This window comes from Colletotrichum fructicola (assembly GCF_000319635.2).
Source record: "Colletotrichum fructicola Nara gc5 chromosome Unknown KSG_Nara_v1_contig06, whole genome shotgun sequence".
NCBI lineage: Eukaryota > Fungi > Ascomycota > Sordariomycetes > Glomerellales > Glomerellaceae > Colletotrichum > Colletotrichum fructicola.
In genome coordinates, this window is record NW_027094056.1 from 1,506,823 (window position 1) to 1,527,176 (window position 20,354).

Here is a 20,354-nt window from a genome sequence, read left to right on the forward strand (position 1 = left end):
TATGAGGAACGGGCTCGGAGGACCAGGAGGGACACTTACACGGCGGGAAGGGGGCGGGAGGAGTATCATTTTCCGGGCACAGGGCATCATCAAGCAACATTACTAATTTGATTTTTCACCAAGTACGCCCTTCTAGCACGATCGAACGAACCAAAGGCCGATAGAGGAGTGCATATGGGCACCCGCACGCTGGAGCCTGCCCAGGTATTGCGCAATAGCTGGCAAGTGGAAGCTTGCATTGAGAGCCAGGCGCTTGAGGAATATTTTGCAACTCTCCTACGACGAGGCGTGGTCTGGGAGCAATCACGACATCGACGCTAAACCTTTCGTGATGAGGGCGGCGAGACATGATTGGCCGCGCGTGGCAGGGGATCCTCCGTACCGTGGACATCCCGCAATTGCGCCATCGCCCCGGGTGCCGGAGTAGATTTACTTTGCAAAAGATTTGCCTCTGGCCCGGTTCCCGGCAGCCGGAAGCCGCAATCTGGGTGAGTATAACATTGGGGCCGTGTCCGGTCTGCTTGTATCTGTGAAAAGGAAGCCCCGAAATTCGACGATGATCTGGGACTGCCTGGATGTTCAGCGACCAAAAACGAAACGGGGGCCTTCGTTCCACGAGAGACACCGGTGCGGATTCGCCATGATGATGCGAGAAGACGTGATTCCGCGCGGGCCACTAGTCGGCTTGGCCACTAGTGGGTGTTACGGCACTCGGTGGCTTGAGGCTTCGTTTCCATTGTTTCTAGTCTCGGGGCGGCACGGCAGTCGGCCGGCCGTCGGTGGGACTGTGACAGAGGGTGGTCCGGCGTCTGATCCATCCCGCGCCGGACTTTGGGCGCGCGCACGCAATCCATTGCCAACAAACCTCCCCCATGGTCATGGTCCATCCATCACATTGCATCCCACCTGCCAACGCCCCAATGCCCAAGGGCCGTTATCCATGGCAACCTGAACCCGCCCGTTGTAAAAAAATTCCTGGCATATCCACAGTCGGGTTTCGACGTGAGATTCGTTTCGTTTTATCACCGCTCCGAGGGCTTCCTTCGCGGTGCCGACTTCGTCCGAGGATGCTCACCGCTTGAGGCCACGGCCTTTAAGAGGAGATGGCGGGCTGTATGGGCGGTTATGGCGGCGAGGAAGAAGACTCCTCCTTCAGGGGGTTTGCTCGGATGATTTAAGCTCCCGCTTGGGAACGAGTTGATGTATCCTTCTTGGAGGAGCTGAACCATCTCCATCGTGAGAATGAGAGCAAAGCCCGTAGGCCACTTGGCCAACTCTGCCAGGGCTGAGTTTGATTCATCATCACCAGTCAGACTCTCAGACTCTCAGGCGCCACTGCCAGCTCATCAATCTGGCAGAGCCCCATCACCAACATCAAACTTCCAAGACTCAAAGGCCGATGGCGGATGCGGCGAAGAGGAGAACAAACACCTTCCATCAGCAGCCCAGGACAAGTCGTAATCAGTCATCTACAACGGATGGCTGTACTCCTCGATCGTGCGTCTTATTCCCGCTTGACTCCGTTCGCTATCAGCGGAGACTGCTGTCTGCAAGCCTCCTGGGCTGTTGCGGTGTCCGCTTGCCTGCTCAGCCATGATCAGTCATCGGCTCCTGCGGTGACGGGATGACAAACAACTTACAAGTCGGTAGCGTCTGACTAAACAAGACCACAGACCGCGGGCGAGAGTGTCTGATGTAAGCTGGCCCGAGCCCAAATGACGGTGACGCCCGGCTAGGTTCCGTACGTCCTTGTTAGGGGGCGATAAAGCAGGCGATAGGGCTGCCACAAGGGAATCGTCCATCCCCTGGCGACTGAAGGATGTGGACGAATGACGACTGGCGCCGGCATATTCGGACGAGGCTAGAGCAACGGAGGGCACCGAGATGCACCGCAGCGCTGATCCCAGGCTGACAGCGGACGACTGTCACCGGGGCCTTACCTCCGTCGACCGTTGCAAAAAAAAAAAAGAAGTCGCCTCACCTTGAACTGACACTCACCGACAACTTTCACTCAACTCGCGCTCACCGTCAGTGTCCTTGCGCACCCACCACAGGAGACACAGACAGAAAAGATTGACGGGACCACGTCCACCACCACCCCTGGCCGGAGGTGATGTAATGCGGCCTCTCACCGTGCCATCCGTACCTGACGTTAGCCCTCTCCCGGCCGTGTCAAAAGTTTTGTCGGGGCCACCACGTGATGCGCAGAGTCCACCGTCGCGCCAACGCACATCATCCACGAGCGCTGCCTCGGCCAATGAGACGCCGGGGATGACCACGGCGCACGGCGATGGCGGATCCCAGCTTCGGCTCCGGACCAGTGACGGAGAGGCGGGGGCTGAACACACACAGTTCATCCTCACAGTGTGTGTGTGTGTGTGCCTTGTCTGCCAGCCTTCTCCTCTCTAGGTCTCTCCCACGCGGCGGCTGTGACTGTTACTGCTGCTGCTGCTGCCACTGTTAATTACTGCTGTTGCTGGTTTGCTGCTGACTGCTGACTGCTGCTGGTTTGCTCTCTGTCCCGTCCTGTCCTCCAACCACGCGGTGGTCTCTGTTTTACCTTCGAAACATGAGTCGACGCGGTTCGCTGTGAAGTTCTTTTTAGCTTTCTGCCTCTTTCACGAGCAACGCTCAGCTCAGCCCAGCTCAGCTCCCCCTCCGAGCTTCCCTCTTTCTCTCTCTCTCTCCCCCGCGCCGCCGTCCCAATTCCCCTCCTCTTCCTCCCTCCTCCCTCTTCACCTCAAGCTCCGTCCGTTGCTGCTCAGCTCTTATCGCTGCAGCTTGGTTGGTCGCCCGCTGCATCGCCTTTTTTTTTCCCTCCCCCCGACTCCCCAAACCCCTCCATCACCACCCCCGCCTTAGTTCCGGCGTGTGGTGATTTTTTTTATAAGACGACGGAAAGAAAAAGAAAAAAAAGGACAAAATCGTCTCCGCCATGGCCGACGCAAGCCCCGCCAAGTCCACAACCTCACCCCGACCGCAGCTCACCTCGTCCATGAGGAGCAGCTCCTTCCTGCGCGAGCACCAGCAGTACCGGCCGCCCCAGCATCCGGAGAGCCGCTTCGGCATCGACACCGTCGTCGAGGACCTGAGCAACACCTCCCTCGCCTCGCCGCCCAGGCACAGCCACTCCCCCGGCAAGAATTTCGTCGCCTTCAATGGCGTCCCCTCCGAGGAGAACCCCCCGACCATCGTCGACAGCGGCCTGAACCACACCTACTCTCACCCCAACTGTGCCCCCCCTGCCGGCAAGCCGCGCTCCGACCGCCTCATTGCGACTCTGTTCTATAAGCCGAACGGCAAGCATGCCTCTCCCACCGGCGCCGGCGTAGCAACAGCAGCCGCAGCATCCGCCCCGCCCGCCGGCGCCGCCGCTGCTCCGGCCTCATCCTCCGACGCCGGCAGCACCAAGGAGTCCATCCCGGCCAACTTCGCGCCGACCCAGAACCCGGACTCCTTCCCCCTCGAGCCGCCCGCCGCGGAGCCCGAGAAGCTCGACCACCTCTACGGCTCCTACATCTCGCCCATGTGCGTCTCCTCCTTCCTGCACCTCATGTCCACCTTCCCGCTGCCCGCCGGCCACGACGGCTCCGACTACACCTCCTCCCACCGCTGCCTCGACACCCAGCCGAGCCCGCGCGTCGTCGAGCTCACCCTCGACCCGGCCCCCTGCCGCAGCTACCTCTCCCTCACCGACCTGCGCCGCCACGAGCTCATCTACCGCTTCGAGCGCGAGTGGGGCGTCGACGTCGCCCTCCAGCCCGACTCCCTCTGGCGCCGCCACCCGCGCCTCGTCGTCTTCGACATGGACTCCACCCTCATCACCCAGGAGGTCATCGACCTGCTCGCCGCCCACGGCCCGCCCGGCGTCGCCGAGAAGGTCGCCGACATCACCCACCGCGCCATGCTCGGCGAGCTCGAGTTCGACGCCGCCTTCCGCGAGCGCGTGCAGCTTCTCAAGGGCGTGCCCGCCTCCTTCTTCGAGACCCTCCGCCCTGTGTTGGACGTCACCCGCGGCGTGCCCGCGCTGATCAAGGCGCTCAAGCGCCTCGGCGTCAAGACGGCCGTGCTGTCCGGCGGCTTCCTGCCGCTGACGGCCTGGCTTGCGGGAGAGCTCGGCATCGACCACGCGCACGCGAACGAGGTTGTCGTGGACGAGGCGACGGGCGCGTTGACGGGCGAGGTGAAGGGGCTGATTGTCGGGAAGGAGCGCAAGCGCGACCTCCTCGTGGAGATTGCGGGTAAGGAGGGGATTGATCTGTCGCAGGTCGTGGCGGTCGGCGACGGGGCGAACGACCTGCTGATGATGGGCGCGGCGGGGCTCGGCGTGGCGTGGAACGCGAAGCCGATGGTGCAGATGGAGGCTGATACAAGGCTGAACAGCGAGAGCCTTTTGGATCTGCTGTATCTGTTCGGTTTCACTGGTGATGAGATTGAGCAGCTTGCTTCGTAGAGAGAGCGGGCCGGGCGGGTGTGGTGTAAAATGGGGGAGTCGTCAAGGACTTGGCGTAGGCGTAGGCTGTGATGTGAGGTGTTTCGGGGAGTTGGAGCCACCTCTGGAGGCTTGTTCGTGGGAGTATCAATACATGCCACCTGACCTAATTGCATGCTGTTGAAAATCTGATATCAATTTCTTCGAGTGAGGGCGGGAGATTTCCAGGACAGTCATTTGGGTCTTGACTCATGTTTAGATGAGAGAAATTGCGTAAATGAGAGTGAACGTAAAGCCATTCTGTAGGGTAAACAAGAAAATTGTAGCAAAAATTCTGAATTCGCCCTATCTACACATGAAAACCACACCTTCCGTCCGTTGCACAGCTTGCGCGAATGCCCGTGTCTTCTTCGTCTACGCTGCCGGTATCATTAAATTCTTTAGTAGCCGTCCTTGCCCCACTTGTTGTACTTGTCGTGCAACTCCTGTAGGAAAAAACAGTCAGCCTGGAGGTGTCCTTGATTCGAATCTCGAAGTATCCGTCGTCCGCGAGGCTGGACTTGCAGCCTGCCTCCGCACGACGAATGACCATCCTCCTCACGGGACTCATGAATTCCTCGCCGGCATGGAAAAACGCACCTTGGGGAGGGTGACGTCGGGGATGATGACGGTGTTGACGGCGCTGGGAGCGTCCTTGGGCTCGTTGTTGGGGTTGCCGCCGGGGTGGTACTTGTACTTGCCCTCGGAGTCGGTCTCCCAGGGCATACCGGCCTTCAGGACGGCGCTCTCGGAGGTGGAGGTGGTGGGGGTGCGGCCTGCGGTCGAAGGTCAGCGGGATTGCGGAAAATTGCGAAATGGGTTGGGGTGAGGTTACCGAAGTAGAGACCAGCACCGCCGAGCGCGGCAGCCATGACAGCGCCGAGGATCTGTCGTAGAAAATTCGATTAGCTTCCATTTTACGTCGGTTTCCCCGTCCCCCGCACGCCAATCGACCCAAAATGCCATGTCATGTCCGTCTCCGCAATCTCCAGGTCGAAATAACGAACTATGCGTGTTCGGCGGGCGGCGTTGTGGTTGTGATCGCGGGGAGGGAGGCATCGTGATGTAAGGCTTTATTTCGGGATTTGGAGAAACTGGGTCTTTTTGGGGCTGGGTGGGAGATATCACGCACGTAGAGCTCGGGGTTGCGCTTGGACTCCTGGGTGAGCTGCTGCTTGGCGTGGTCGTCGGCGAAGCGGCGGAGGGAGGTAGAGAAGGTGCGGCGGGCGACGAAGGAGGCCATTGTTGCGGTGTTGCGCGGGCGTTTGGTGGTGGGATTGGGTGTGGTTGTGAGAGGTGAGGTTCGGCTGTCGTATGATTTCGGAGCTTCGAGACGGGATTCCAATGTTGAAATTCGGGAGAAACGATTGGCCGGGTGAAGGGAGGGAGGTAATTGGCCAATGGTGGGTGAGGTGGGCATTACCTCATACTGTATGGCTTTGGTGCATGCTATGCGACTAAAGAGGTCGGATGGTTTAAGCAGGATACTTTGCTAAGCAGATTTCGATTGCCGTCCTGCGTCGAAGCCGGTGAATACCCGAGATTCACGGCTCGATTCTTGCGATCTTGCCCAGTGATATCAAAATAGTGCCAGAGACGCCCTCAAATACGTGGCCAATGCACAGCAGCACCAACTGGCCGGCAGTCCTGATGGCCGTGGTCAGCAAAGCTACATACCATTGGCCATCCCGGACTTATTCGTACACATAGCTGAATGCTGACCTCCGAAGCTGTTGAAGTCTTTGGAATCATTCTTGTTAAAAGTCACGATAGACCGCCTGGAAATTCCATTATGGAGATTCAGCGACAAAATGGCATATCAGCCGTACCTACTGCAACCTGGCGCACGTCGAGTAGTTGGGTTTCTCTTCGGCTTAGCAAACACGCTTTGTGCCGTTGCGGCTCTCAACGATGTGGAGCCCGTGTCGCTCGGCGAAGTCATCATGATCATCATTTCGCCAGTATTGTCTTTGGTGGCGGCGTCTCTCGAAGGAGTTTATGAAGCAGACCGACAGATGGAGTTACGCCTACGAGATGAAGATGGGTGAAATCCAGCAATGAATGTGAGATCAGAGTCCAAAAACTGCGCGCGACCAATAGGCTCTCTCATTGATCACCCGTACTCCTTAAGACGAAAGATTGCCGTGATGGATGCGATCTGAGGCAGCCAATAGAGAGACAGGCTAACGGTGTTACATTCAGGAACATCCCGTGTTCGCAACCTTCTGTCTATGCTTCTTGGGGCTTGTAAGCCTAGTTCAGATGTCGAGACGTGCGGTTCGTGTCGGCACCGGGAGATGGCATATGCAAGTGTTTCGCTGATGGGATGACCCATGTTTCGACAGCGATGCAAGATACGGAAAACCAGACGAATTCGCGGTGGTTTAGCGTTGAGCAATTTCGGCATGAATGGATTTCATCGACGTCGCAGAAGCGGCAATGCAGAGTCTCAGTGTTTCCCGCGCGTATCTGTCAGCAAATCGAGTGAGTGCTCCTGGAATGAGTGGTTCAAGCATTTCCCTGTGACACAGGTTATTGGCAGCGTCCTAAGAGCGAGGTCTAAACCGGGATTCCGGGTAGATCGCGGCGGACCCTCGACGACGTTGCAGCAGCCTCAACGGCTCACCAAAGAGGGGCAAGACGCGTCTCTGGCCATGTGATTCAATGTCAACATCGACCAAAACAAGACAGCCCTCATTCCGAGGACCGCGAAGAACATGTCAAAGAACGAACGAACGCCATCGACAGACTTTGAGGCTAGAACAAGACTGGCCCGTGCGGGACATCCCAATCTCAATTCTCAGGTGCAGGTCTGGCGTCGCAGCGCTCAGGTCGCTCGTCGCTCGCGCGCAGACAGACGAAGGTCGCAATGGTGCCTGAACGGTTCCATCGTCCCAGAAATCTCGTCACCCCGGCATTGCAGCCGTCACGGGCGCGGCGTCCCGTTGGCTGCTGTGCTGCTGTAGCAATTTAAACCTGGAGCCCCCAATGCGGCAATTGCAATCAAAATTGGCTGGCACAACTGCGCGCCGCTGTGCATAAACAGGCGGCCATAGCCGTTTCAGAGGGGGCCCGAGCGCAGCTGCTATCATTTCTGCCGTATCAGACACGCAGGGTTCTGTTAGTGATGACAGGCGGCAGCTACTTGTCGAAGCAGCACCGCTAGTCCCGTCTGGGTGGTTGTGCATGCACAAAGCACGGATATACCCAGGCACATCCATCGCCCCCCTTACTGCGTCCTTCAGTGTTGTGATGTGCCCCCCCCGGCTCTGCCTTATGCTTTTCCCACCCATCTTCCCTTCCCTGGCCTGGCCTGGCCTCGCCAACCTTTAGTCAGTGGAGGTTGCTTTTTCGCCTGTCCTGGTGGTCCGTCTCGAGAAAAGGAACTCCAGGCAAGACAAGAAACTCCATCTCTGGTCGTCTCTTTTCCGCTGCTTCGCTCATTGTCACGGCCTATCCGCCAATCCTTTTTCTTTTCTCTCCCACTCCGTCACTCTCTCACCACCTTAGACCCATCTTCGACGCCCCGACGTCCCAACGATACGACGACACGAATACCTACAAACCCACACACTCCCTCATTCACCTACTCGACCTACCGACCGTACCATACCGACCTTACCTTAATTCACGGGCCTTTTCCCCGTCTTCTACTCTTCGCACGACCTTTTTTTAATACCCTTTTCCCACCGCACACTCTGCGCTCCCACCTTTTTCGAACCTTCCGCCCTGCATTACGCCGAGCCTACCGGTCCTATCGCGCGCCCACGCACGAAATCGTCACGTCCGCCAAAGCGCCGATTTCTACCCCCGACGCCCTCTGCCGCCCGACCATTTCTCTCCTCGACAGGTCTTCATCCGAGCCTTTACCAACCTCACGATATTGATCCCCGCCTAGAGAGCGACATGTTATAGTGGAGAACCGATACGAATACCCGAATAACTTTGCGCCGACAGCGGTTTACCGATTGCAGCGCCGATCATGGCCTCCAAAGACCAGGGCTCCGGCCCCAATAAACCTCCCGCCGACGATGACGGCTTCCCGAAACCTCAGTTCCCCGGACGCTCCGACAGGCCAGGCCCGCCGAGCATCATCTCCTCGCGTATGACCGATATCGCGTCCGACGACGGTGGGGAAGCCGCCACCCAGCAGACTCTTTCCGAGAACCCGCGCAGGAAAAGCGGCATGGCCTCCGAGACTGTGTCGCGGCCAGGAACGGCAAAGACAGGCATGTCTGGATCCAGGGAAGGCTGGCGACGAGGGCCTCCTCCGCGACTGAACTACATCACGAGTCTGCACGAGAAGAGGGGGAGTATTGGCGGGGGCAGTACTGCCGGCTCTGTCAACACTCGGCCGCCCAGTTCTGCCAGCCGCAGCCATGTCCCATCTCTCACGTCTTCGGCCTTTTTTCGTCCCATGAGTTCCCAGAAACTGCAGGCCCAGCGCGGCGGCGCATCTCGCCCCTCAACCCAAAACCGACAACAACCGACTCTGGAGGATGCCGAGCCTGCGGAACCGAGTCCTGCGGCCGCGGCTGCTGTGGCCAGTGGCGGACCGAATGCTCGACACAGCGTCATCTCAAACCCTGTTTCGAACCCCGTTGCTCGCCTTCAGAGGCAGCTCAGCGGTGACGGCGAAGGAAGGCCACCTCCATCCCGAGGAACTGAATACACCGACCAGGGAACCTACGACAGAATAACCGCCAACACCAGCCCGACACACGGCCATTACCCAGCAGGCAGCATGTCTGAAAGCGTCACCCCGATATACCGCCAACAGCGCAACAGCCGAAACCTCAGCGTGAATGTGGACAGACGGTTCAGGGATCGAGGCAATCAGAGCCCCGCCAAGTCACCGCGATCCTTCCGCTCAAGCTTCTTGCTGCCGGGGAGAAGCGACGGCGAGCAGAACAAGTCCAACCGAAGCTTGCCGGGTGCCGAGAAGCTTTCTTCAAATGCGTCGACCCCGCGACTGAACCCGGTGGACTCCTCGAGACCCGCAGACAAGAACAACTTGAGGAAGTCCAAAACCAACCTGGGCTACGTCTTCGAATATTTTGAAGGAAACACTGTCTTCTGTCTCGGTGGTCGTTTCCAAAACACCAAGCATAGGCCAGTGAACGTCGCCACGGGGCTGTTCATCATCATTCCTGCTGTGCTCTTCTTCATCTTCTCTGCACCATGGATATGGCATAACATTAGCCCTGCCATACCCATAACGTTTGCATACCTCTTCTACATCTGCATCTCCTCCTTCCTCCATGCGTCTGTTTCTGACCCTGGTGTAAGTTCGACCCTCCAAGAGTGAGTGAAATTGCTGACATGCCTCAGATTCTTCCTCGTAATCTTCACGTTTTCCCTCCTCTGGAACCCACCGAAGACCCCCTCCGACTAGGCCCTCCGACAAACGACTGGACTCTCATCAAGTCCGCCGAGTCCTCCACAGCAGCCATGGAGGTCCCCGTCAAGCACTGCCGAACGTGCAACATCTGGCGACCTCCTCGCGCTCACCACTGCCGTCTCTGCGACAACTGCATCGAGACCCACGACCACCACTGCGTCTGGCTCAATAACTGCGTTGGCCGACGTAACTACCGATATTTCTTTGCCTTCGTGTCATCCGCCACATTCCTCTCGCTCTACCTTATGGGTGCCTCTCTGGCCCAAATCCTCATCCACATGAACCTTTCCGGCATTTCCTTTGGCCAATCCATCGACGACTTCCGCGTCCCGTTTGCGATGGTTATCTACGGTTTCATTTCGTTCCTGTACCCGGCCGCCCTAATGGGCTACCACATCTTCTTGATGGCGCGAGGCGAGACGACTAGAGAGTATATCAACTCCCACAAGTTCATCAAGAAGGAGCGCTTCCGGGCCTTCACCCAAGGCAGCATGCTCAAGAACTGGATCGTTGTTCTCTGCCGACCTCGGCCACCTACCTACTACCAATTCAAGAAGCGGTACAACTCTGGCGACCAGCGTCTCGGTGCCTACAGGGAGCAACCCAAGGGCGACTCCCAGGGCATGGAGATGCACAGCGTGAAGCCAGCGTCCGGGTTCCAAGGCCCCGTTTCCTTACGCAACGAAGCAAACACTGCTACGACATAATTCTTTGTTTTTTGTTTTTTTTTAACTTGCTTGGTGCTCGGCGTTGTCCATGGGAGCGATCATGCGTCTACTGGATCCTGGATACCTGTAATGTATGTTTTCTATTATACCCGCCTCTGCCTGCATACCAGGTGGACAGACAGCGCTTGTTATCTTCAGCATGGGAGATGACAAGCTACGACATGAGGCTGGGGCGAACCGCTTCATACCTGGAGCTTGTACATAGACAATTGGCGCTACTCATTGCGCTTGCAAAAACAAACCTTAGCGAATACCCAACAATCAAGTCTATAGCCGTAGTGAAGTGATGTACGTTGCAAAGTGAATCACCGCGAATGTCCTGTTTCCAGCGGCGTGCTACCGTAGCCGCAACATGTTTTCACTTCATCACTGGCCAAATCACAACTGCTTGGGAATTAGTCACCGTGCCACCATAACCAGCAAACACCTTATAAATACCCTCCACATCCTGCGCAGAAGGATTTGCCCAGGAGCAGTCGTGGCATAAAGTGAAAGCCTGCACATCCCCACGAGAATCCTCAGTTGTTGCAAGACAGACACACGACTCTCACAATGCACTACGAATTCGACGGATACTCCGAGGCCAGCAACTCGCCGGGCCGCGCCGCCGCCACGCGTGCGCAAGGCGGTGGACAGAACCGGGACCAGCGGCAAGATCACAACAACAGCAACCGCAGCCGCGAGGAGAACAACCAGTACCCCGACGGCTTCTACCGCGGAACGGGCCGCTTTGCGCGTGAGAACTTTGAGAGCGAGCGGCGCGAGCGCGAGCGTGAACGCGGCCAGCAGCAGCAGCAGCAGCAGCAGCAGCAGCGGACGTTTGGCGCGTCGCCGTATCGGTCTGCTGCGTTTGAGTACATGGACACCGGGGGCAGGGGGAGGAGCGAGGAGGAGTGGGGACGGGTGTTTATGGAGGCTTTCCGGAGGAGAGCCGGTGGAGATGGAGGTGGTGGTGGTGGCGGCAGGATGGGCATGGATGAGAGGGAGGGTTACGGAGGAAGAGGGTATGAGCCGCGCGGATACGGAGCGGAGCGGGAGATGGGTTTTGAGGAGTTTCTGAGCGGGGTCTTTGGAGGTGGGGGGTTCGGCGGGCGCTTTGGCCCGGAGGCCGGTGGCTACGGCTACGGCTCCGGTGGTGCTGGTGGTGGTGGTGTGGGGGTCAGCTTTGAGGAGATGTTCGGGCCGCCGCCTGGCTTCGGCGAGGGCTCCTCCCCCGGTGCCGGTGGGGGTTACGGTGGAGGAGGAGGTCCGGGGTACAGCAGGGGAGCCGATGAGCAGAACGAGCGCGACCGGCGGGGAGGCGCGGGGATGACGCGGGACGAGTTCGATAGCATGTTCCGGGCGCGGTTTGAGGGCCCGAGCATCAACGGGTATGCGTCCGGACCGCCGCCTGCTGATTTGTTTGATCGGTGGTATACGGATTGGTAGATGGATGGATTTGGCTGGCTGGGTGGTAGTGAGTGAGTGAGTGAGTGAGTAAAGGTTCTACAACATGCGGGTGGGGATCGGTAGTTGCAGCTCGGCAGATGTATCCGTAGCGAAATCCAGTGCAACAGTCTCTCTTGCGTCGCGGTGACATTCGGGATTTGGTGTTTCGTGAGTACACCGCTGCGTGGCCTGATCATGGGCCCGGAACGCTCGGGGAGGGGGCTACAAGACAACAAATCAGACATGATGTGCGATTTCATTCCAAATCACCCATGCCCATCGGCACTCTTTTGCGTGTCACTCGAGGTGTTCATCCAGCCTGCCGCGTTCCATGCTTGCTTGATAGGATGGGCCGGGAGAGGGACCAGGGAAGGTTGCTGCGTGGTCAGCATCTCCGTCAATTGAGGGGAAAGGGGGAGCAGAGATATTGTAATTGCAGCCGAATGAAGGCTGAATAATTGCAGAAGGGGAAGAGGATGGGCTTGTCTGGGTGCATTTAAGGAGTTATTCTGCCGAGGTGTAGTGAGCAGTGGAGGAGAGGTATGTGGATGTTGTGCTGTGTGCTGTGCTGGCAAGACGCGGGGGCCTTTTGAGTTCCCGTCCTTTGTTCTCGACCACCCCCGTTTCGAGGCCGGATCGCCGGTTCGACATTTCACTGCCATTCGAGACGAACACCGGAGAGCAAACATCACGGAACAGCAATCAGGTTACCCCTCGTATCACCCACCATCACCACCACTCACCCAGCGAGGCTCTTGAAGTTGTTGAATCAAGGTTGCATACGCCACTCCGCCCCTCCGCCCCTCCGCCAAATAGACTAAGAAGACCGGACTGACCCGCATCTCGCTCGCTCAAGCCCATTCTGATCCCATCATCATCAAACCACCTCCAAATCCCGAAAACAACACAAGCCCCATCGCCCTTTTTGCTTAATGTTCCTTTCACGCCAGACACGACCAATCAACTCCTCCGGCACGCGCCGCATCCGCGCAGCTCCCGCCGATGCCCACCAAAAGCCGACTCTGCACGGGAAATCTCGCTAAAGCTGCGAAGTCCTTTTGACCTGGGCCAATCACGGATGCTGCTCGAGTCGGGGGGGCCCAACGTCACATACCACCGCCCGCCGGCCTCCGTCCTCCCCCCCTCGTTGCGTGCTCTTGGTCCTCACATCCTCTCCCCTTCGCCTTCTCCCGCCTCCTTCAGGCTTCCAAGGACGCCCTTCCAACATAAGACCGAACTTGCTCTGTTTCTGTGCGTGCGCCGCACCTTTCCCACAATTATCTCGCTCGGTCTGCAGTTCCCGGCCCCCAAAAAGAAGGATTCGGGCGCAACTCCTGGAAAGGGGAATTGCTCTACACCTATCATATTCACTCTTCCGTCCTTCACAGTTTTTGGGACCAGCAGAACGGAGGAAGGATTCGCCAACCAACCCCCAAGCTGAAGCTTCCTCGCTCTTACACCGAACTTATTACTGAACCAGGAAATCCCAGGAAAGGCGCCTTCGCCCGATCTTGCTGACGGCGGAGCCCCCAATCTCTCCATATCTCCCTCCCCTCGGACTTCAGCTCTCTGCTCCTCCTCCCGTCCCCCCCAGCCTGGGGGATTCCCCTCTTTTTTTCGTCCTCGTCTGGGTTGTTGTGCGGTTTGTTTGGCTGAACGGGGGTGGCTTGGGCTGTCCCCAAATCTGCTTGTCCCGCAGCCTCGAGCCTCGCGCGGGAAAAGGACCACCTATTTGCTGACCGACGACTACTCGATCGGGCGAAGAGGAGACGGAATAGTCAGACTGGATTGGACTGGATCTGGACCTTGGAAAAACCTTGGAACTCCACGCCAACCGCAAGCCCAGCCCGCCGCCGCTGCGCCCGACCACCACCACCACCACCACCACCACCAACCACCATGGAGTCTCCGCAGCAGCAGCAGCAGCAGCAGCTCTCCCCGTGCCTCGAGGGTGCCGCTGCTGCTGTTGTTCCTGCTGCTGCTGCTGCTCTGTCTGTTCCTGTCTCGCCTGTTGACGTCCCCGTCTCCGCCCCTGTGGCGCTGCCAATAGTTACCAAGAGCAAGGTGTACGCCACAGAGGACCATTGGACGTGCCACAGGGGGATCATCACAAGGCTGTACCGGGACGAGAACAAGACGTTGAAGGAGGTCAAGCAGATAATGGAGGAGACTTACTACTTCCATGCAACGTAAGAAACCCACCTTGCCCAACCCATCCATACATCCGTCCAAAGCTAGTTCACACTCTTTCCCACCCTTGCTCCTCTTAAAACCCCTTCCAAAGAAGAATTACCCAAAATTCCACACACCATGTTAAACATTCTCTCCATCCCCTCTTTCGACAAGGCCCAGGAAGAGATTCGGGGTGTGAAGTAATGAAAAAAAATGGGGACTGACACGAACGTTACCCGCGCTCTAGGGAGAGGATGTTCAAGACCCGTATCAAGCGCTGGGGCCTCGACAAGAAGTTCAAAGAAGCCGAGGTCCTGGCCATGCTCCAGGTCAAGAACAAGCGCGACGCCGCCGGCAAAAAGACCCGCTTCACCGTCCGCAACCAGGAGGTCGAGTGGGAGCGCATCGCCCACTACCTCAAGCGCCGCCCCGACCTGCAGCGCGACCCGCGCTACGCCTCCCCGGACCAGGACCAGGACGCGCAGCACGAGCTCGTGCGGCTGCTCAAGGGCGAGCCCGGCCTAGTTGCCGGCGCCGGCGCGGTGGACGAGCAAGACTACGAGGCCGTCGCCCGCTACGGCATCCGCTGCCGCACGCCCTCGCCCCCGCCGATGCCGCGCGTCATCGACCCGGCCGCCGACCTGCGCATCCCGGACGAGATCCTGCGCCTCATGAAGGGCTTCTTCGACGGCGCGTTCCAGGGCCGCATGTGGACCATGGTCGACGACACGCTCTGCGCCGCCGGCCAGCGCGCGCCGTCCCGCGACCGACCCAACCGCTGGGGCGACTTCATGAGCGACACGCACCGCCACATCGTCGGCCGCCGCGGCGACTTCCGCGGCGCCTACGCGGCCTTATGTGCGCAGCTCGACGTCCTCCGCTGGATCATCAAGGACCAGGACCCGGAGCTGGCCTTCTTCCTGTGCTACTCCGTGCTCAGCCAGCCGCGCGACATCTCCGAGTGGCTGCTCCCGCACATCTGCACCCTGCACGAGCAGGTCCACGGCCCGCGGCACCCGCTGACCCTGATCTGGGCGCGCATCCGGCGGGTCGACCGCAGAGAGCGCGTGCGCATCCTACACTCCCTAGTAAAGTACGGCGCCAAGGACCTGGAGAAGCGGCTCGGCCTGCTGAACATCACGATCCACTACATCCACGGGCTGCAGGGCCAGCTGCTCGCGCGGCTGGGGGAGACGGGCGGCAGCGACTTCGCGGAGATGACGGCGCTGTACGCGAGCACGTCGGCGGCGTACATGGCGCAGGGGCGGCTGCGGGAGGCGTGCAAGTGCCTGTTCGCGCTGGCGGGCTTGCAGCTCACGGCGCAGGAGTTTGAGCAGGCGCGGCTGACGCTGGAGCGGGCGGACGACAATATTGTGGCCGTGGAGCGCGCGGAGGGGCGGACGCCGACGACGATGCGGGTGTGGCAGTACGGCGAGATGGGGCAGCTGAATTACACGGTAGAGAGGGCGAGTAAGTACGGCGAGAGCCTGGCGATGGCTAGGGCGCAGTTTGGGAGGAGTAGTCCGCAGGCGTTGATGACGATGTTGTCGTGGAGGGGTTCGTGGCCGTATATGCAGGAGGCGGCGTGAGGGAGATAGGGGTTGAGGGGAAAGGGGGAGATTGTTCACGACTGGAGAAGCAATTCCTGTACTTCTAGTAGCGATACCATATCAAAAGTAATTCAAGGTTAGCATGGCCGGCATTCGACACATCATGTCTTGTCACAGTCGTCTTCCGCTGGTGTGTTTTTGATGTCATTATGTAGAATGACTGGCCTACTACTCCGGGGCATCGTGGTTGAAGTACAACGCGTCAGGAGGCAGCAAACCGTCCCAACTTCCGGGCATGGCCTGTCCTCCCGCGGCAAAGACCCAGTCGAGGTCAAGCCGCATATCCATATCAATCCCCTCGTGGTCGACCTCCCCCCTCTCATCCACCACACCCGGATCTCCCGGCTGCTGCGACGGCGATATGCTCTGAAAGCTGCCCACGCTTCTCGACCCCGCAGGGCTATCCGTCCTCGCCCTCTTCCTCGACTGGTTCCCCGCGGAGGCCGCCCTCACCAACCCTCCACCACCCGACGTCGGTCCCATCCCCGGCCGTCTCGCCGCCGCCGCCGCCGCCCCGCTCAGCCGTCGCGACTTCAGCTCCCACTTGCGCTGCAGCATGAGCAGAAAGTCGCGCGAGCGCTTGGCGCACTCCCACGAGGCGGACAGCTCCTCGAGCGCGCGGAAGCAGACGCTCAGGTGCGTGGCGGTCTCGGCGGTCTTGGCGCGGCGGCGGCGCCGGCGCGACATGGACGCGAAGATGAGGATGATGGCGGCGGAGAAGATGACGGCGACGCCCTGGATGTTGACGCGGCGCAGCGAATAGCGGCGCTCGTAGAGCAGGATGAGCTTGGCGACGGCGGCGGCGGACTCGATGCACATGCGCTGCGCGTGCATGAAGCCCGGGCCCTGCGGCGGCTGCGGCTGGAGGTAGGAGGAGGACATCCAGGGGCGGTGGGCGTGGATTACGTTCTGGTAGTATTGCATGCTGTTTGTGTGAAGGTTAGATGGTGTCTAAGCTGTGGCGAGATTTGGAATATGGGGGGAAAGGGGGCTACTGACTGGAGGAGAAGCACGTGTGGCAGGTATGTTCCTTCGGTATCCTCGAGGTCGACTTGGAGAGCTTCGGGGAGGTTCTCTTTCCAGACGAAGAGCAGGGAGACAATCTGCTCGTTCTTTTCTTGGAGAACGTTTCTTGGAATCTTGGAGTTGCCGTATCTTATAGAGCATCGTTAGTCGTCTTATTCGCATGCGGGGGGTAGCTTGGAGTCTTGAAAGTAAACCACACTTACAACGTATGCCCTAAAGGAGCCATGATCTCGCACAGCTCAATTCTCTGAAGGCTGACATCCTCGATGTGATAAGTCAGCGCTGCTGGAGGAGAGCCATTGCTGCGCGGCGACGTATAAGGCAGCCAAGCTGCAGCCCCCGAAGCGCCAGCGACCGGCTTTTGCACTGTTATGTCGTCGAGGCTGACGCGGAACGGCCGGCCTCGATAGTAACCTAGAGTTCTTTCAGGAGACGACATTAGGACTCGAGAACAAGAAAGTCTGCGCGTGCTTCACTTACTGATCCACAACATACGTCCCCCAAAAGACGTTCCGACGCAGGTCCGCTTCCGCGGGCGTCAGGATGCCCTTTGTAACGTAGGGAGTCATGTCCTTGTGAAGAGCCAAGTCGAAGGCGAGGCGGATGGCCATTCCTTTAGGGATGTTCTGTTAGCGCGGATGTCCTCAGCTTCCCTCAAGAAACGGCGCAATGATACAGTACCGCTGTACAACCAGCCCCTGGAGTCTCTATTTGCTCCGATTTCGTGGCTGCTGAGGACGACCATCGCTTGGACGGTCGACACCGAGGGCGAGTCCAGCTCAATCTCCAACAAAGTCTTGGCGCGCGCGGCAAAGAAGTCAGGCAGAGACTTGGGAAACGTGACAAAGTTCGGATGGTACCGGGACTCGAAGGCAGCGCCGAGAGAACACCTGGATCGCGTTAGAAACATGCTCTTGCAATGCCTATTTTCCGTTGGGGGACCGGAGCAACCAACATTGCGTTTCTGAGAGCCTCAGAATAATACGGTGTGTCTTCCTCCCGTTCCAGCCACTTGTACTTGGCGTCCTCGTACAAAGTCCGATCGACAATATGCGAAAAAGGGTCCTGCCACGCAAAATAGAGGTTGATCAAGTGCTCTTCCAGATCTGGCGGTATCGTCTTGCCGTAGCCCATCATGTCCAGATGCTCCTGCCCGTCGTTCCGCACAGTTCGATCAACTGCCAACGTGTCGCTTCCCGCGGGCATCTCAACAAGACTGAAGTTTGATGTCGGCCCGTAGTAGGAAATCTGCCCGTTGGGCCCGATATGCAGGGACCCCAGCCGATCTGATAGTTGGTTGACGAGGTCTTCCTCCGTCGTCCCCGATGCGCTGTCGTCATTCTCGTTGTCGCTCAGCGCACCGCCGCCCTCTCCCGAGTAAGAGCTGAGCAGAGGATGACTGGGTGCGCGCACGCTTGCGACGTCGACGCCGGGAGCGATGATGTCTCCGTTCTCTGGGGGGCTCCAGTCCCAGTCCGCAATGACCTTTGACGCAGCATCCCTCGGTTGAGCCCATGCCGCTGGCGTGTGACCGTGACGGACGGCGTCGAAACCAAAAGCGGCTGCGTCGAAGGACAGGCCAAAGTTGGGGGGCAGCTGGCCTGGTGGCGCCATGGGGTGCACAACAGGGAGAGCCGGTGCAAGCGGATACTGACCAAGTGACAGTGCCGGGTCGATCGGTAGTGCTGAGTTCATGGATGGCGGCGTGGGTTTCTCCAGCGTGACTTGGACGTTGGAGAGACCCAGAGTTTCCAGGATCCGGTTGAGGCTCTTGCCCTCCTCTGAAGACATGGCAGGCGGTTGGAGCCCATTCTGACTGATGAAATGACAAAGCTGGTCGACCCTGCTGGAGAGCAACTCTACAGCAACGCGCAATGAAAGCCTATTCCCGGCAAGGTCAACTCCCGACGACCCTCATAATCAATACAAAACTCACTTGCGTTTGTCCTCTCCGGCTTGATATCTGCAGTCCCTGCGTTTGTTCTTGCAATTGGAACATGTCGGCGTTGCACCGTCACACTGTGGATCGTTAGCCTGTGAAATTCAGCAGATGTCGCGGAGATGAGGTAACCTTGATCTTGCTCTCCCTGCAGGAGATGCATGCAGTCGTGACATGTCTCCTCTTGGACTCGGGCTTCGATGGTTGAGGCATGCTGCCCCCTTGGCCCCGGATCAGCCTTGGTCGTGGTTGAAGGAGTGGAGGTTGAATTTGGCTAATCAAGGAAGGCAGGGTCTCATGCGTGCGCACGATGTGGTGCGGGTCGGTGGCAGCTTCTTGGCCGGTCCGGAGGCCCCACTCACGCACCTCGTCGCGACGCAACGTGTATCTAGGTAAGCTAATAAGCACTCCGGAGGGTACCCTATGTCGGGGGTGGCTTAGGTGGAATTAAGCCTCGAATCGCGGGGCGCGTGGACGCCGGGCCTGCTGCCTGCAGGGAACCTGCTGGACGCTACGGCAAACTACACCGCTATGATAGGGTGCTAAGGCTTTGGTAGCAGTTTCTAATGGTCGAAGGCCAGCCGTAGTCGTGCTCCCCAAAACCACCACGCCGGTCGATGAGTCGGTATTTTGGTTCATCCGACTAAATGGTGCATAGCAAGTGGAATTTGACTCGAATGTTGACTCGGTTTCGCTTTCTTCTGGTGTTTCTGGTGGTGGGATCCTAGAAAGGGACTGTCAAGAAGGCCCTCGGTCTCGGAACTCATACCTCGGACCACAGCCAACATTGGTTGAGCCTCAAGTAAAGAGATGGATGATGATAAATATCCCAAGCCGCCAAGCGGTCGTATTTATTCACACAATGTCTGTCGTGTAACTCCCCGCGTAACCAAAATAAGCTTATCCGTACGAACCTGTAGTCATACCGAGGCATCGCGAGTCGGCCGAACAGTACCGAATGTCGAAGGACATCGGGCCGTGCAGAACTCTCTAGAGGTTCAGAGTTTACAGAACATGAAGCGTAAAACCCGTCCTATTTGCTGAGTCGTAAAGTAGAGGCACTTCTACAGCGGGAAGCCTCCCCGCACTCGTAAAGAGTCCGAACCACGTTGCAGAGTCCGAATTGCGATTGAGTCCTACGTTGACGAACTCGCTTTTCGAGACAAATACAGTAACAAAAGGCAGCGACATACCGCTGTAAAGTCTCGTAGCGACCAACTTCGGTGATGATGGAATATGAATCAATAGAGATCATAGCAATTTAGCAGCCTGCAACCAATCCGGCGTGTTTCGCGGCGCTGGTAGGCGCCGAACCCCGATCATGGCTCGTAACGATTCGAAGACCATTCGCCGCCAACACCGAGTTTGGATACATAATAACCTTGACTGCTTGCAAGGCATGTAACAAGCTCAGTTTTATGGGTTACTAGAAGAGCTAGTATTGCCATAGATAGGTCATAACCTACTGAGTAGGTCCTCTCGATGTAAGCTTTATGCTTTTGCTAGAGAATCAACCTAGACGTGGCAAGGTTACTCCTTGGCCGCTCGGCCAGTTCCGAACATGATCAGTGCGCTTCGC

At 58.3% G+C, this 20,354-nt stretch overlaps 7 protein-coding genes across 7 annotated transcripts; 4 read left to right on the forward strand and 3 right to left on the reverse strand.

The window, feature by feature from the left end:
- Positions 1-1,469: 1,469 nt before the first annotated feature.
- On the reverse strand, positions 1,470-1,802 carry CGGC5_v010707 (uncharacterized protein; the record flags this gene model as incomplete). The annotated part of the gene is made up of 2 exons (XM_032022519.1): positions 1,470-1,583; positions 1,641-1,802. The coding sequence occupies 2 exons, from the start codon at positions 1,800-1,802 to the stop codon at positions 1,470-1,472; spliced, it is 276 nt and encodes a 91-aa protein (XP_031892561.1).
- A 1,133-nt stretch (positions 1,803-2,935) lies between these two features.
- SER2 (Phosphoserine phosphatase) lies at positions 2,936-4,453 on the forward strand (the record flags this gene model as incomplete). The annotated part of the gene is made up of 1 exon (XM_032022507.1): positions 2,936-4,453. One exon carries the CDS (start codon positions 2,936-2,938, stop codon positions 4,451-4,453), a length of 1,518 nt encoding a protein of 505 aa, XP_031892395.1.
- A 419-nt stretch (positions 4,454-4,872) lies between these two features.
- Positions 4,873-5,714, reverse strand: CGGC5_v010709 (Uncharacterized protein; the record flags this gene model as incomplete). The annotated part of the gene is made up of 4 exons (XM_032022496.1): positions 4,873-4,917; positions 5,072-5,247; positions 5,307-5,358; positions 5,604-5,714. The coding sequence occupies 4 exons, from the start codon at positions 5,712-5,714 to the stop codon at positions 4,873-4,875; spliced, it is 384 nt and encodes a 127-aa protein (XP_031892396.1).
- A 2,739-nt stretch (positions 5,715-8,453) lies between these two features.
- ERF2 (Palmitoyltransferase ERF2) lies at positions 8,454-10,579 on the forward strand (the record flags this gene model as incomplete). The annotated part of the gene is made up of 2 exons (XM_032022485.1): positions 8,454-9,755; positions 9,803-10,579. 2 exons carry the CDS (start codon positions 8,454-8,456, stop codon positions 10,577-10,579), a joined length of 2,079 nt encoding a protein of 692 aa, XP_031892397.1.
- Positions 10,580-11,152: 573 nt separating this feature from the next.
- CGGC5_v010711 (uncharacterized protein) lies at positions 11,153-12,028 on the forward strand (the record flags this gene model as incomplete). Its single annotated transcript, XM_032022474.1, has 1 exon — positions 11,153-12,028. One exon carries the CDS (start codon positions 11,153-11,155, stop codon positions 12,026-12,028), a length of 876 nt encoding a protein of 291 aa, XP_031892365.1.
- A 1,899-nt stretch (positions 12,029-13,927) lies between these two features.
- CGGC5_v010712 (uncharacterized protein) lies at positions 13,928-15,789 on the forward strand (the record flags this gene model as incomplete). Its single annotated transcript, XM_032022462.1, has 2 exons — positions 13,928-14,217; positions 14,448-15,789. The coding sequence occupies 2 exons, from the start codon at positions 13,928-13,930 to the stop codon at positions 15,787-15,789; spliced, it is 1,632 nt and encodes a 543-aa protein (XP_031892439.1).
- Positions 15,790-15,978: 189 nt separating this feature from the next.
- Positions 15,979-18,988, reverse strand: nit-4-2 (Nitrogen assimilation transcription factor nit-4; the record flags this gene model as incomplete). The annotated part of the gene is made up of 8 exons (XM_032022451.1): positions 15,979-16,735; positions 16,810-16,965; positions 17,040-17,258; positions 17,317-17,449; positions 17,518-17,726; positions 17,792-18,718; positions 18,773-18,855; positions 18,908-18,988. The coding sequence occupies 8 exons, from the start codon at positions 18,986-18,988 to the stop codon at positions 15,979-15,981; spliced, it is 2,565 nt and encodes an 854-aa protein (XP_031892817.1).
- Positions 18,989-20,354: the final 1,366 nt, after the last annotated feature.